The sequence below is a fragment of the Vanellus vanellus genome (genome assembly GCF_965231255.1).
Source record: "Vanellus vanellus genome assembly, chromosome: 3".
Lineage (NCBI taxonomy): Eukaryota > Metazoa > Chordata > Aves > Charadriiformes > Charadriidae > Vanellus > Vanellus vanellus.
The window spans coordinates 34,528,129-34,542,974 of NC_138907.1; the positions used below are offsets into that span (position 1 = coordinate 34,528,129).

The window sequence follows — 14,846 nt, forward strand, 5'->3', positions numbered from 1 at the left end:
GGACAACATTAAAATAGTCAATTTCATCTTGTTTTAAATTAAGTATAGTTCATTTAACTTTTGTTTTTGAAATACTGTTCAATATTTGCCTTACTACTCCTGAAGAGGAATATTAATTAATTTAGAAACCTAATGGGATTCTTGTAAGTGGTTGGATTTGGGTTGTTGTTTTTTTTTGAAAGCATTCCAGTTGAACTTTACCAAAATTGACAAAGTTGGCACTTTATGTAACATTTCATTTTTGTTCTTTTATTTTAGTAATCTTAAAGCAACCCCAGTTTTAGTGATCACATATCCTCTAACAATATTCCTTGCAGTAGAAATGGTACTTATCTTTGATTTGTGTCTGACATACTCCTGTACAAGTTTGTTCTTTGCTGTTGGGCATTTGCAGTGTTTAATTTAGTGGTGATTTCTCTTCTGTTTATAAATTATTTCAACATGTATGGAATAATTTTTCTTGTCAATCAATTAATTTTATGTGGATAAAATGATGCCTAGGTAAATGACCCATGCACCAATTCACTATAGGATTTGGACAGTAGAAGTTTTCACTTGAGTCTGACCTGTCTAGATCAATGCTCAGTACCACAATAAACATGCTCATAATCTTGAGAAACTATTCATTTTACCCTTTTCCTCCCCTGTACATAAACAAAGAAAATCCAGAGCCAGAGAAATTTAAGTTACACCAATGTTTTAATTAGTTCATTGAGTCTGAATATTCTTGTTTTCCTTTGAGGCTTTTAACTTTCCCAAAGACTATGTTTTGCAACTCAACAATGCAGGGGTACTGCAAGCAACCTTGGTTTAGGTCTTTCCCATTTTTGAATTGCGGTCTAATGAAGGTGGCCATATGTAATACACGTACTTTTCATGAAAAATTTAGCTGAGCAGTGAATAAGTAGTTGTTGTATATTGGTTTGGGGTTTATTTTCCTATTTTTAAGTACTTATTCTTTGTTGTTCATTATTCCCAAGCTCTGTTACATCTACTTTTTTTTTCCATTCGGAACAGATGGCTATGATACCGTGAGGGATCCTGGTGGAGATGCAATGAATCATGCTTACATGCGAGCACTTCTAATACCTTAGTTACAAAGACTTACCAAAAAAATTGTCTTTAGTTTCATTTGGAAGTGTCCACAGTTCCCTTTTTCTTATTTGATAAGTGGAAATATGTAACAGCACAAACAGTTTGACAGTCTTCGTAAGCATGAAGACTCACAGTTCACACTAGCTGCCATCCTGAAGTTCTTCAGACAAGCCTTACTTTGAATGAAAGCTTTCCTTGAGCCAAGGGGACCTTTTGCTCCTATTGATTTCCATAGAAGAGTTGGCTATTCTTGTCTGATAGAGCACTTAGTAGAAATGGAAAGACAAAATCGTCTACTGTGAAAACGTAGTTTCTGCAAGACGGTTATGTGGGCAGATGTGTGGACAGATGCCTTTTTCATCAGAATACATGATCTGAAGAGCTATTCGCAAGAGTTTGCTTTTGTTAACAGTCTTAGTGTGCCTCCCTCAGACCGGCTCAACTTGCAACCTTAATTCTCTCCTGGAGAGTTGTTTCCAGTTCTTTTTGCAGGTTAAACTGGCATCCTCAAGCTTGAGGGCTGCTGGGAACCCCCTTGGAACTCTCATACCAGGACCAAAATCTGGTTAGAAGGTGAGGTTGTGAGGAGACACGGCGATTCTGCTTTCTGACAGAGAAGATATCCATTTCATTTGACAGATTTTTCCAGACTTAACTGAAGAGCAACCTAAATGTTTTCCGCGGGTTTCATGCATTAAACTTAGTGAAGGTCTTCTCCCTCTGATCAATAAACCCTTTCTCAACAAAGAAACCAAAAAAAAAAAAAAAAAGGTGGCCGGACTCAGCACTCTGGAAGTGCCATTTGCAGTTTGAGCACACTTGAAATCATTATGAAAAAACACTAAAATAAAGTCCTTAAAAATTGTCCAGTATGTATGAACTGGTATCGCGAAAGCAAGCTGCAATAGGATTTGTGGGTGTTGGATATATTTAAAAATTAGCACAGTCATTTAAATATGTACAGCCACGTTTGATGACTTGTAGTAACAAAATAAGGTCTAAGTTTATACACTTGCATGCTCTTACCTACTCAGATATAGTCCTTGAGTAATCCCAGCGGACACTATTTAACTTATAAATAGCATTCAGCCCTATAATTTCTCTGCTGGCAGTTGAGCATCCAGTGCCACACTATATCCTACATGTTCCTTTAACTTACTTTCCTAATTAAAGGCACTAAACAGTTGTCATTTAGGATGGCTGTAAATAGCATTTGTATCTGTAACAGCATAGAATAAATGATCTCTAAATTAGTGATAGAATAGGGTGCATAATATCTGCCAGGAGGTTTGCTGATATGCAGGCTTCTACCTGCTGTACGCATACATCTGAGTCTTGAAATCACTTTGATCTTTTCATGTCACCTCAAAAAGTAATGAGCCACATCCAAAAGCCTTACTACATTTTTGCTCATTGAATTTTGAATTATTACTGATTTCAAGAGTTTAGCCTGTTATCAATACTACAGCAAGCCTTCTATTTTTTGGTCATTTCAGATCTTGTTGCTCTTGTTCAGAGCTTGTGAGCCACCATTGTCTTTCTGCTTTCTGACTTACCGACGTTCACTGGCACAGCTGTAATTTGCACATTTTATGAGGGAGCCTGCTGAACTGAAACTTTTTGTTTAATGTGAAAATTGGTGGAGTGCACTGCATGGGAGTACCGACTGAAATCAAACCTTCAATGGGAACGTTCTTAAACGTTCAAATTCAGGATGTGGATCAAACCTGAGTTTTCCCAAAATTTCAGGTGTTTGAATTTGCTGTAAATAATGACGGGTTTGCTGTAAAATTCACAGTGTGAGTTGGGCATATTTGTATGTGTTTTAATATTAAAACCCATTTACACAACCTAGCAAGAAAGGTATAATTGCAAATAAGTTGATACAAAATTTATCACGTTTTAATGCAGCCCTGTCAACTGGGGTTTCATGAATGTGATTGCAAGAAAATTTCATGTTTTTTCTGATGATCTGAATTATTTTTATGGTAATGATTATTCCAGTTCACATTGTAATGACTTGATGACATGTGTTTCCTGGTTCTCATCCTGTAGGATTTGATGATTCTTCCTTAGATAAGAATTTTCAAATATTTATTTTGTAACACTATGCCACAGTATTAAAGAAGGAGAGGAGAAATTGTTTGGCCTGTAAGGGTAAAAGAAATTGTTTTCTACAAGTCTAACAGTTTTAGCTGAACTGTTCAACTCCCTTGCCAAAAAAGTGTTATCACCAATCGTTTCTTCTCTCAGTTCTGCTTTTCTTCCTATCATGTATATATTGCTATACGTAAGTTTTGATTTATAGCTAGAGAAAAACAGAATTCCATAGCACCTTGTTTTAAAATAACATATAGCCTGTGCATTTGAATTAGGCCCAGGAGAAACAGCATGCCAATAATGTTAGTGCACCTTTGCGCTTGGAGGCCATTTGAAAGAAGGTGAAGCTACTTTATGAAATTTTAGATTATTTAAGGAAATGTAAACAGCATGATACAACATCAGCCAAGGAGATGGAATAATCCTCATTACTGAGCAGAATGAAGACACAACCACTCCTTTGCACTTGCAAGGTTTCTTGCAGTCTTTTGCTGGTATTAACATTATTGCGTTCCCTCATTATCATCCTAAATGTCTCTGTCATTACCCACAGGCTGCAACATGCTTCTGTAGCTGTTTTATGCCCATATTATGCTGAGGTACAATCCTAAAGATCCTTTTTAACCTCCTTTCCTTACATACCATTTTCAGAATGTTATTGTTTACTATTTCATATGTTTCTATATTTTCTTAAAATAGCCTGTATAAACCAAAAAATTTCCCCTTCCTAAGAGTTCTGGGGATCTATTTTTGTGTGCTTTGGCTGTACAAATCTGCTGCCTCCTAATGTAGCGCTGGAAAATGATTATCAGATTACCTTTCATTTTGGTTGATGCATTTCTGCCAGGCAGAAGAAATAATCACTGTAATAGTTTTGTTTTCCAAACTTACTTCTACTGTTTTTACTTCTACTCTCAAAGGCAGCACATTGCCAGAAGGGTTAAATACTTTACATTGCAGTGTTACGTATGAGTAAGGGTGTTTCATTGTTTATTTTAGGCTCAGCCATGAATTTCATCCAGGCTGTCTGCACTTAATACAAAATTTTTCTGCAACAAAAGCAATTCTAGAGGGTCAATTCAGGCTTCATATTAAAATTAGTGCTAGTGATGGGATGAATGTGCTATAAAATTCTGCTTGCAAAGCTGCCTGTTTTTCTTCAAGGCAAGAATGAAACATGAACGTTATATTCTCAGGTCATCATCACGGAAAAATATTTTTCCTAAATCCTCTTGCTTCTTTGGGTCACACAGCAGTAAAGACTGCACTGTATCTTTCTTTGATTTTCTTATTCAAAAAGGGTGGAGCATTTCTGCGTGCTTTGCCATTCAAACATTCCTGGTGGTTTTATTTTCAACTCAAAATTTTTAAATTAGCAACAGATGTGCTGATTCTTTTGACTAAAACAGGGCAAATTTTTCTACTATATTTTGAAGAAAGTTTTTTCAACTTCTACTGATTATTGAACCCTGAGTGCTAGTTTCTCTTACCAGCCTTCGCTGTAAACAGTATCATACACCACAGAAATCTCACTGAAGTCAGTGGGGACAATTCCGGATGCTATAAGTATGATGAGGGGCAGCAGAACATATTTGGCCTAACTATAAAATATAGCTTACAGTGGTAGTCCCCAGTAAGGTATAGCATCCCAGTGCTGCGTATCCCAACCTGTTTAGCTATGTATTGTTAATGTATCATCCCCACTTATACCAACATTGCAAAGCAGGTAACCTGGAAAATAATTGGCATACACATGTTATTGGTAATGGTGGTCCATTGGCACAAAACATATAGAATCATAGAATGGTTTGGGTTGGAAGGGATCTTTAAAGGCCATCCAGTCCAGCCCCCCTGCAATGAGCAGGGACATATAGAAAACTGTTGCACAGGAGAACTCCCGGGAAGCTTTATAGATCTTGTGCACAATGGATTTGGGGGTCTCAATAACTCTGAAGCAGGAAGGAAAGCCTGTAAGTGGGACAGAAGAAAGACTAGAGGAAAAAAAAAAAAAAAAAGGAGAATCAAATTCCAATTTAAGGAATATTATTTTGAGGGTTAACTTCCAACCATGAGGTTGAATTAGAGGTGGAGCTATTTTGCTTTTTTCACACAGTTTGAGTGTGAGATTCCCCACCCTTTCTGCTGCTGAACTATCTTCATTACTGTAATTTATACAAGTGTCATCCTTTCTCCTTGCTTATTTATTGACACATATGTACTCATGATAACACAGATGCTAGTGAAATCTTTCTCCATAAGCCTTTGAATTTTTTTATTAATGATAATACAGATGCATGATTTCTTAGTTGGATCTGTAGTTCATCTAGCAATGAGAACTGATAAATAATACAGACTGTAATACTTTTTTGTAGCGATTTTTTAACAGATTTGAAGGCCAAATAGGTCTTGAGCTTCTGGCACACAAAAGGAAACAAACACCATGTTGAAAATGTAAAAGGCAGGAACCAACCATTTTTGTAGGTATAATACATGCTTCACTTAAAAGGGGATGAAAAACATTCACTAAGGGGGATGAAAGACACATAATTAAAAGAAACCCGATTTTTTTTCTTCAAGAATGCTGGAAATGTTCAAGGTATGTTTAGAGCCCAATATGAATCAGGGATGAAAGAAATACAGAAGAAAATTGCAGTTTGCTGTTGTGAAAATACCTCTGGCTCACACGTAGGAATATTTCACATATATTAAATTTTCAAGGGTTTACTTATGAATATTTGAAGTTGTCTTGAGAAATTATACAGCCCAAACATTCAGAATTTTAAAAAAGTGAAGTGAAACAAAATTAATTTGTCAGATAAGACAAATCTTTAGTCAAAAATGCTTTCCGGTTGGTGGAAAACTGAACTTGGTCTTCTGGGTGCTTTAAGACTACTGGGCTGACTTGCTGTATTTGTCTAAATAGGAGCTGAATAAATGCATAAAAGTCTGTCTCTTAATGACTCTGAAATAGTTCTCCCCCCTCCTCCCCCTTTTTTTTTCTTGGGGCAGGAGGAAGGATGTCACTTGGATGTCAGGAAGCTTTTGAAGTTTTCAAGCGGGAGCATGCTGACAATATAACTATTGAGGACAACAAGCAGCTTCTAAAACAGAGGTGAGTGTCACAGCAAGGTACAGCTGGAGGCAGACTCTAAAAGTTCATTATGACTCTGGGTAGGAATGCGTAATTTTACACCAGCCATCCCAGGCTTCTATTGAGAACTTGGTACAGAAACTTTGCTGTTTCTTACTGGGGATATTTAGTATTCAGAAGGCACTAAGTGGTGCCAGAATAAAAGTCTGCATAGAATATTAAATTAGCATGAGAAATCTTAGTGCATCTTTCCTCTGGTTTTATTCATCTTATCTTCATAGCCATGTTGAAGCAATGTGGTAAATGGCATTCATGATCATGAATTATCTAGAGGAAGTAAGATCCATGTGACTGAATCAATTACTGCAATTTCCATTGTCAAAAATACTTTACTGGCTTCGGCACCGAGTTGGACATTAAGCTAGGAGATGTTTAACATATGCTTTTGTCTGTTCCTATCTTGTTTGCCAAGTGATTCTAGCTTCTTTCTGCCAGTTTTGCCCTCAAAAACAGAAATAATACTTTCCTCCTCCACATTTATCATTAATGCTGGCTAAACACTTCAAAATCTTCCAGTGAAGATGGTAAGAATGGCAAAACATGAATTTTCATAAAGCAGATTTTAAACATCTCAGAAATTAAACACCAACACTTGTCCATGTTGATTGGATAACAGTACTGTTTCAGTGTCAGTTTTTCAAATGTTAACCCTCCTTTGTACTGCAAGAGAAATACAAGGCTTTGAGATTGGAAATGCCAAAAGCAGATCTCTCAATCTACCCTTGTAACTAACATTTACCCTAACAGGTTTAGTTTTATTCTTTTTCATTTTTTTGTCCTAGGGTTTTCTTCTTCTCCAGGTTTCTCCTGCTTTCTTCTTCTTTATTAATAACATAATTTTGACGCTTAATAGGCACAAAAGACATTGTTTTCAGGGTCGCTGAGTCTCATTTACTTCAGTGACATTGAGGTACGTCTGTGACTTATTCAAGATCTTGCTATTTATCACTTTTCTGAACTGGTTAACTTTCTACGTGGGTCTGTAACTTAGCCACAGGGACACAATTTGCCAATGTATTAGATGTACATAAGAATTTATCCATGTAAATTGGATGTTTAGTAATGCCTTTCTTTTGTTCAATGTATCAGATGATGCCACATCACTGCATACTCACTGCATAAATGATTACACTGCAATAATTTCTGGCATTGCTGTCTATTAAGCAGAACACTTCATGGTCACAGCATGATAATGGGAGCAATACAATTCCAAGCCATGCCCTGAATTTCCTCTAGTTCATCACAATTCTTCCACATTTTCTCTGTTTGTTATTACAGTGAAGCAAACCAGTATTTCCTTCTGGTTTCAGAACATATAATAGACATGGGCAGAACCCACAAAGTTTGACACCAGATTTGCTTTCCCTGAAGAACAAAGAGATTCAGACTAATGCCTTGGATAACCCCTCTCCAATATGCATCAGCTGATTGCTGAGATCAGTGTTAATGTGAATATTGCTACCCTGGAGCAAAACAGTTTTCCCCTGCCATTTGCAGTCATTTTTAGCAAAGATGTCCATAGCTTCAAGTTTACTGAGTTCATTAAAATGGATTTATATCAAGTCCAGTCTGTAATTTGGAATGCAGCCTCTGAACTACCAGTTACAAAAAAGCTCTGTTACCCAGCCAGTGTTCAAATTGCACAGGAAGAAGTGTGTGGACACCACATGTTTAAAGGTTACCATAACTTCCCTTTATATGTAGGCCTCTCATGTTAATAATTTTGTTTATAGTTGCATAACCACTTCTGTCATACCACAAACAGTATTTGGTTCACAAATTACTTATTTTTAGCTGTCTTATTTTTTCCTTTGGGTATTTTGGATAGATTTTTCTCAGCTTGCTAATTATATCATTCTGATAATAATTGAATGGTGAACTGTCAGTGAGCCTAGTTGGAAGTTTGACTGTGAAAGTTGCAACTGTTGGTTGGGCTGTGAAATTATTCATATAGATGTGATTATACATAGTCATACATATACAACATAATTTTTTTTCTGTAACTACCTGTGTATAAACAGTTAAGTGTAATCAGTTGATGAATTCAAATACTTAAAAGCATTTGTCTTGTTTAAATATATATATATAAAAGAAATACTATTTTTAACTTAAAACTTTTCACCTACTGCTTCAGAGCTCATTACAGGGGTAGTAGCTCAGTACCATAACTCAGTACCATCTCTGGATTTAAAAAGTGAGGAAACTTACATAGTTAAGGATAATTTCTCTCTAAAGCTCATTTACTGGCTTGCTGTTCAAGTGAAAGACAATAGATTCGAGCTATCATATTAGGAAAGTTGCCTATGGAACTTGGCTTTGTAAGATAGAAAAGGTGATTTTCTACAGCTTGGTTTGCAGTTAATACAATTTTCCTTCTGTACATTAGTAACTGCTGCCCTCCTTAAAAAAAAAATCTGTGTTTATGCCCAGACAGAATCAGATTTCTGCAATTTGGACTTTCTGTACTTGACTTCCAGAGAACTTAATAATATCCTGTTTCTCAGTGCAACCATATTCTCTTAGCATTATTTTTCTGAGGAGGAGAAAAATGCATCTCGTTTTCTGGTGAAATATACTACCAGGAAATCTTCCTAGCTGAGCCACGCCAATGTAATATTGCATACTGTATGAAGCTTTTAAATCCCACTCTAGTCAACTTTTTCAGTAGTAAATTTCTACTGAGCTTATAGATATGATGTAAATCTAGTTTCTGTTTTGTTTTTCTCCATTAATTTTTTCCACTTTCTTCTTTCCGTGTTTTCTGTGTTTCAGCTGGTTAGCAGCTAATTTGTTTTTTCAGTACGTACGGATGAGTTTTATGGAAAGGATGAGTTTTACTTAGGTCATTGTAATTTCTAAGAATTAAAATGAGTGAATGCTCATTTAATTCACTAAATGTCTTCATTCTCTCATTAGACAGCCTCTGAGTTTGTCTTTGTTTACATTAGGAGTTAGAGATTTGTTTTTCAAAATGTTTATTTTTTAATTACTGGCATTTGCATTCAAAGAGTGAAAAACGCTTGTTCCAGTAAAATTGGTGGCTAAATTCCCTTTAGGGTTTCATCATGGAATATTTATCTTGTAGATAACAGATGCCATGATTTGGCATATTCAGCCTTTCTATGGAGTGGTCTCCATGTAGGTTACACATGAATTCTTTCAGCTAACATCATTGTAGCAGTATTAGCTTTATGCTAGATAATATCACCTTTTTCTTAGAGGACTATCAGAAATAGCCTTTTCCCTTTCAATATTAGTCAAATCTTATGTCTTCATCTTCTTTATCTTGTTTGACTATGATTCATAGTCACAGATGGAATTTGTTGGACTGTCATAAATTAATGCCAAATTTCAGTTTATGTTATTGTGCCAGTTTATAAACTATGGTGTTTGAGAAACAGATGCACGGCCCATTCAATTGTTGGCAGTAACCTATGAATAAGGGCTGGATAGATAGCTGGCTTCAACTTGTCCAGCTAAATCTCTTTGTGAACATGAATCAGAGTCAACAGTCAACCGGAGATTTGCCTCAGGAATTACTAAGTAATTGATGAACTCAGTACTTGGCTCATGGGAGCTGAGGGAAAGAGAGAGAGAGGTACTTTTGGGTTGTTTCCCTTTGATCTTTACATACTTATTCTTCAAGGCCTGCATGGGTATTCTAAGTCAACACCAGTGGAAAAAGCTTATATGAATGTCTCACAGATGCTTCAAAGGCTTCTGCCTTCTTTATGTAAGAAACAGTAAGTGCTGAGGAACCCTCCAGCTTCAGCCATTTAGCCATGTTTAATTCAGCCTTGAAAGTAAATATTTGCGAGCGCCTGAAATTCTAACTTGTTCCAGTTTTACAGGGACTAATTGAGATGGGGCAATTTTCCAAACCCCACCTTCCCAGGGGAAAGTCATATTTCTTAACTCTGTTTTGCCATTATTTGAGTAGACAGAAATACAAGTTGTGGATTTCCTCAGTTACATTGGCTAGACCAAGACTTTTCCAGATCAGCTTAAGGCTTGCTTAACAATTACGTATTACAGTTCAGCCTCCACATTCAGCAAGGTTCAACTTGTACACATCCAAGTAACAATTCAGAATTTCATGTCAAGCCTAATGTCGTACAACAAATGTCACAATGCAACAAATCATCCTTCTACACTTTAAACTATTACTATTTAGACTATTACAATGAATATTTCTTTGAACAAACCTCAGTTCTCTCAGAGACTCTTCAGACTTTGCAGTTGTACATTAAATTGTTTGTTATTATTTTTACAGCAGAATATAGTTGGCATTTGAAAGCTTGATATGTATGCCATTTGTCCTAAAGAGTTTTATATAGTACTGAGTTCATAGAATCATAGAATTGTCTAGGTTGGAAGACACCCTTGGGATCATCGAGTCCAACCATCTACCCTACTCTACAAAGTTCTCCCATACACCATATCCCCTAACACCACATCTAAATGTCTCTTAAACACATCCAGGGATGGTGACTCAACCACCTCCCTGGGCAGTCTATTCCAATGCCCGACCACTCTTTCTGTGAATAATTCTTTCCTAGTGTTCAGTCTAAATCTATCCTGTTGGAGCTTGAAGCCATTCCCTCTTGTTCTGTCATTAATTACCTGTGAGAAGAGACCAGCACCAACCTCTCTACAGTGTCCTTTCAAATAGTTGTAGAGAGTGATGAGGTCTCCCCTCAGCCTCCTCCTCCTCAAACTAAACAGTCCCAGCTCCTTCATATGATTTGTTTGCTAGGCCCTTCACCAGCTTCGTTGCCCTCCTCTGCACTCGCTCCAGCACCTCGATATCTCTGTATTGAGGTGCCCAAAACTGGACACAATACTCGAGGTGTGGCCTCACCAGTGCCAGCTAGTTCCACTGCTAAAGGCTGACGCAAAGCAGGCATTGAGCACCTCAGCCTTTTCCTCATCCTTTGTAACTATGTTTCCCTCTGCATCCAATAAAGGAGGGAGATTTTCCCTAATCCTCTTTTTGTTATTAATGAATTTATAGAAACATTTTTTATTGTTCTTAACAGCTGCAGCCAGGTTGAGCTCTAGCTGCACTTTGGCTCTCCTTATTTTCTCCCTGCTTAGTTTCGCTACATCTTTATAGTCTTCATGAGAGACTTGCCCCCTCTTCCAAAGGTCGTAGACTCTTTTTTTTTTTGAGATCCAGCAAGAGATCCCTATTTAGCCAGGCTGGCCTCCTTCCCCACCTACTTGTTTATCAGCACATGGGAACAGCCTGCTCCTGTGCCTTTAAGACTTCTTTCTTGAAGTATGTCCATCCTTCCTGGACTCTTTTATCCATAAGGGCATCCTCCCAAGGGATTCTGTCTAGCAGTCTTCTGAACAGATTAAAATTTGCCCTCCGGAAGTCTAAGGTGGCAGTTTTGGTAACCCTTCTCCTTGTTTCTCCAAGGATCGAGAACTCAATCATCTCATGATCACTGTGCCCTAGACGGCCTCCAGCCTTGACTTCGCCCACAAGTTCTTCCCTGTTCACAAGGAGCAGGTCTAGGAGGGCACTTTCCCTGGAGTTAAATAAGTGTAAGAGAATAATTGTGAGAGCAACTGCTGTAAAAGATCAGAAAACTGTCAGAAAAAAAAAACAAAACAAAACAAAACAAAACCAAAACACAAAAAGAGAAGCATCAAGTTCTAGCAGATTGTAGGGTATGTAGAGAATATAAGTGAATTCATAAGGCTCTCTAGGCAGCTGTTTTTTAAGGATATACTTAAGCAGGACGCTTAATAACACTGAAGTGAGTGTCACTGCAACACCATGTTGCAAGCTAAAAAAGAAACTTTTGATCATTAGAATATTTTACATACTATGTGAAGATTTGATTATTTGAATGTAATGAGGAGTTGCTCAGTGAATTAACTTAGAAACATACGTGGTGGGAATTTCACATTTTAAAAAAAATAATTTCCATTTTTTATATGGGGTCAAGGTATTTGCATACTACAAAATGAGAGTTTCCAAAGCCTGATTCATTGGTTTGTTTCCATCCTTCTCAGCCTGCCTCTTGCTTGCAATTTGCATATCTTCGTGTGTCTAGCTTTGGCTTCTATCAGTATTTGAGCAGTAGCTGAATATCATCTGAAAGTCTGCATTCACATAAGGACTATCTGTAGAAGAACAGAATAATTTAGTTTTGTCACACTTTCTGTTTGAGAAGTTTCTTAGTGACTGGGATGTACATTTTCACACAGCACAAACACTGATCGGCAGCAATATGCAAATTACAGACTCAAATTTGAAAACTCTTGGTGAGCAGAAGTTCTAAGGCTTTCAAATATTTTGTTTTGACTTTGCATTGTTTCTTTTTTCTTTTACTTTTATATAGCTGTATGTTAAAACATTGCAAGTATTGTAGCATATTAAAATTAATATTGTAGTATAATATGAATATTTAAGAAAATCCAATTGTTAGAACTGAAATAGTATAATTTTTAAAACTTATTCAAATAATTATTTTTTTTGTATGTCTAGTAAACCTATTTGTTGCATGGATTTCTTTCAGAAATGGTTTCTTTTAGACCAGGCAATCTTTTCTGATGGAAAATTGTTTCTAACTGGTTCTACTTACAAATCAAAAAGTAGTCCTGAGTAATTCTGTATTTTAGTGTGAACAAATAGTTTAACTAGTTGTTCTTAGAATAATACTGTATCTTTATGCTTGCATTGCCAGGTTTGCTGAAGCTAAATGCCTTGGAGAAAAATTAAATGAAGTGAGAAATAAAATAAGTGAGTATATTTTAGCTTCATTTTACCTTTTAGCTGATGAAATCACAGCATTCAGAGATATTCTATTTTCTAAAAGAAAAGAGTCAATACATCACTAAGATTTCCAATAAGGTAAATTGTTAACTGATGATAGCAGTAATAATTTTACGTACCAGCTTTGATTATTTCAAGTACTGTAATGTGAAAAACAGCTCCCTTCTTTACTTGACAGGATGTCTGAAATTTATCAAAAGGAGAAGTTGAGGTATTAACATTGGATTTTTCTGATTTTTATTTTGGGATAAAAGGATCCAAAACCATAATTTCAAATTGTGATATCTATGGATTAAGCATTGTATTTATCTATAAATTTATATAGCTTCTGATAAAAGAAGTTTTCATTGTTGAATTATCCCTCTGCACTTCCTTTGTACAGATTAATTAGAGCAATACTGGGGAGTCCCTCAGCTTGGTGTGGGGTTTTGTCATTTTTTGCTTTAAGGCCCCAACAGCATGTGCTTGGCTTCAGTTTCAGATTGTTCAAAGCCAAAAATCACCTACAGATACATTCAACCCCAATCTAGGTATTATCTGATCTTCCTAGCAGCCTTTGATTTCTGACTTCTGTTGATTCCAAGCCTGTAACTTCTTTCCTAAAAATTGGCTATACAGGCTCTCTATCAGAATTGAAACACAGTTTTGTCCTCTATCCCTGAAGTCCTTGGAGGTCAGGTCCATGTCCTCCTGTATGCAAACATTCATGTGAACCAAGTCTCTTCAAGCTACCAGATACAGGCTGTGAGGGACTAGATTTAAAGGTAATCTGGCATCCAGGTCCAGTTTATGTTTGCTTCCTCTATGGATAGCACCAGCACAGACACGGACAATGAAGTCATTATCATCACTTCTTGTCTTACAACAGCAGTTGACTTCAGGGAAAGGACAAAAATCTCATGGCACTGCTGACAAGTGTTCTGTACTTTCACCATAGCCATGATTATATTCTCTGTGGTCATGAATGGTAGCTACTGCCAGATTCCCCTCCCGATCACCTTTGGGTATACCACAAGTCCCTCAGAGATACTATGCAGTATATTTAAAGTTATGTCAGCTATGAGGAAAGCCTCAGCCATGTTGGTTGGCACTGTGTTTTCAAACCACACCACAAAGGATATTTGGAAGGTATCCAGAACCAGAGACATCAGGTGCTGAGCCCTGCTGCAGCAGTATTCTGAACACAGGGTTATTTCTAGAAGACACAACGCTTGAATCAACCTGCCTTCTGTCAGCAGGCTCATTTGTCTCCTTCAGACTGGCCAGAACATAAATGTCAGTGCAAAACTTGTGCATGGATATCCACATATTGGCCCATGCAAGTAGAATTTCAATATCTACCTTGCAACTATGGGTCTCTTCAGTGTCCATATAAGCTCACTTAAAAGCTGCCAAGTCGTCTTTTTCCCCTGGTATACTTGGAAAAGCAGGTGAATAATGCCTGCAGCTTTGGGCAGCAGTGTGCACAGGTGCAAATAAGAGCCACCGCATCAGGATCCAACCTCTTTTTCTCTGCTGCCGTCGTGAAGTCCACGTTGTCCTGCTTTACTTCTCTCTCCTAGGTTTACTCCTCTGTGATAAGCTCAAGAGTTTTCTTGGCCTAAATGAGGTAGAGCCAAAGCCAGCGCTGAGCGTCAAACTTCTTTCACTTGCTAAAGTTGAAATCCATTTTGGAGCAGGCATAGTGAACACCAGCAATAAGCAGCCACA

The 14,846-nt window shown here is 37.1% G+C and overlaps 1 protein-coding gene across 1 annotated transcript in view; it reads left to right on the forward strand.

The window, feature by feature from the left end:
* Positions 1-14,846, forward strand: part of KIF6 (kinesin family member 6) — a gene marked incomplete at both ends in the record, with an annotated part of 169,772 nt that overhangs the window by 104,619 nt on the left and 50,307 nt on the right. Inside the window, 2 exons of the mRNA XM_082481021.1 lie at positions 6,205-6,307; positions 13,048-13,103. Of these exons, the coding sequence (XP_082337147.1) occupies positions 6,205-6,307; positions 13,048-13,103 (159 nt within the window). The remainder of the gene's footprint in view (positions 1-6,204; positions 6,308-13,047; positions 13,104-14,846) is intronic.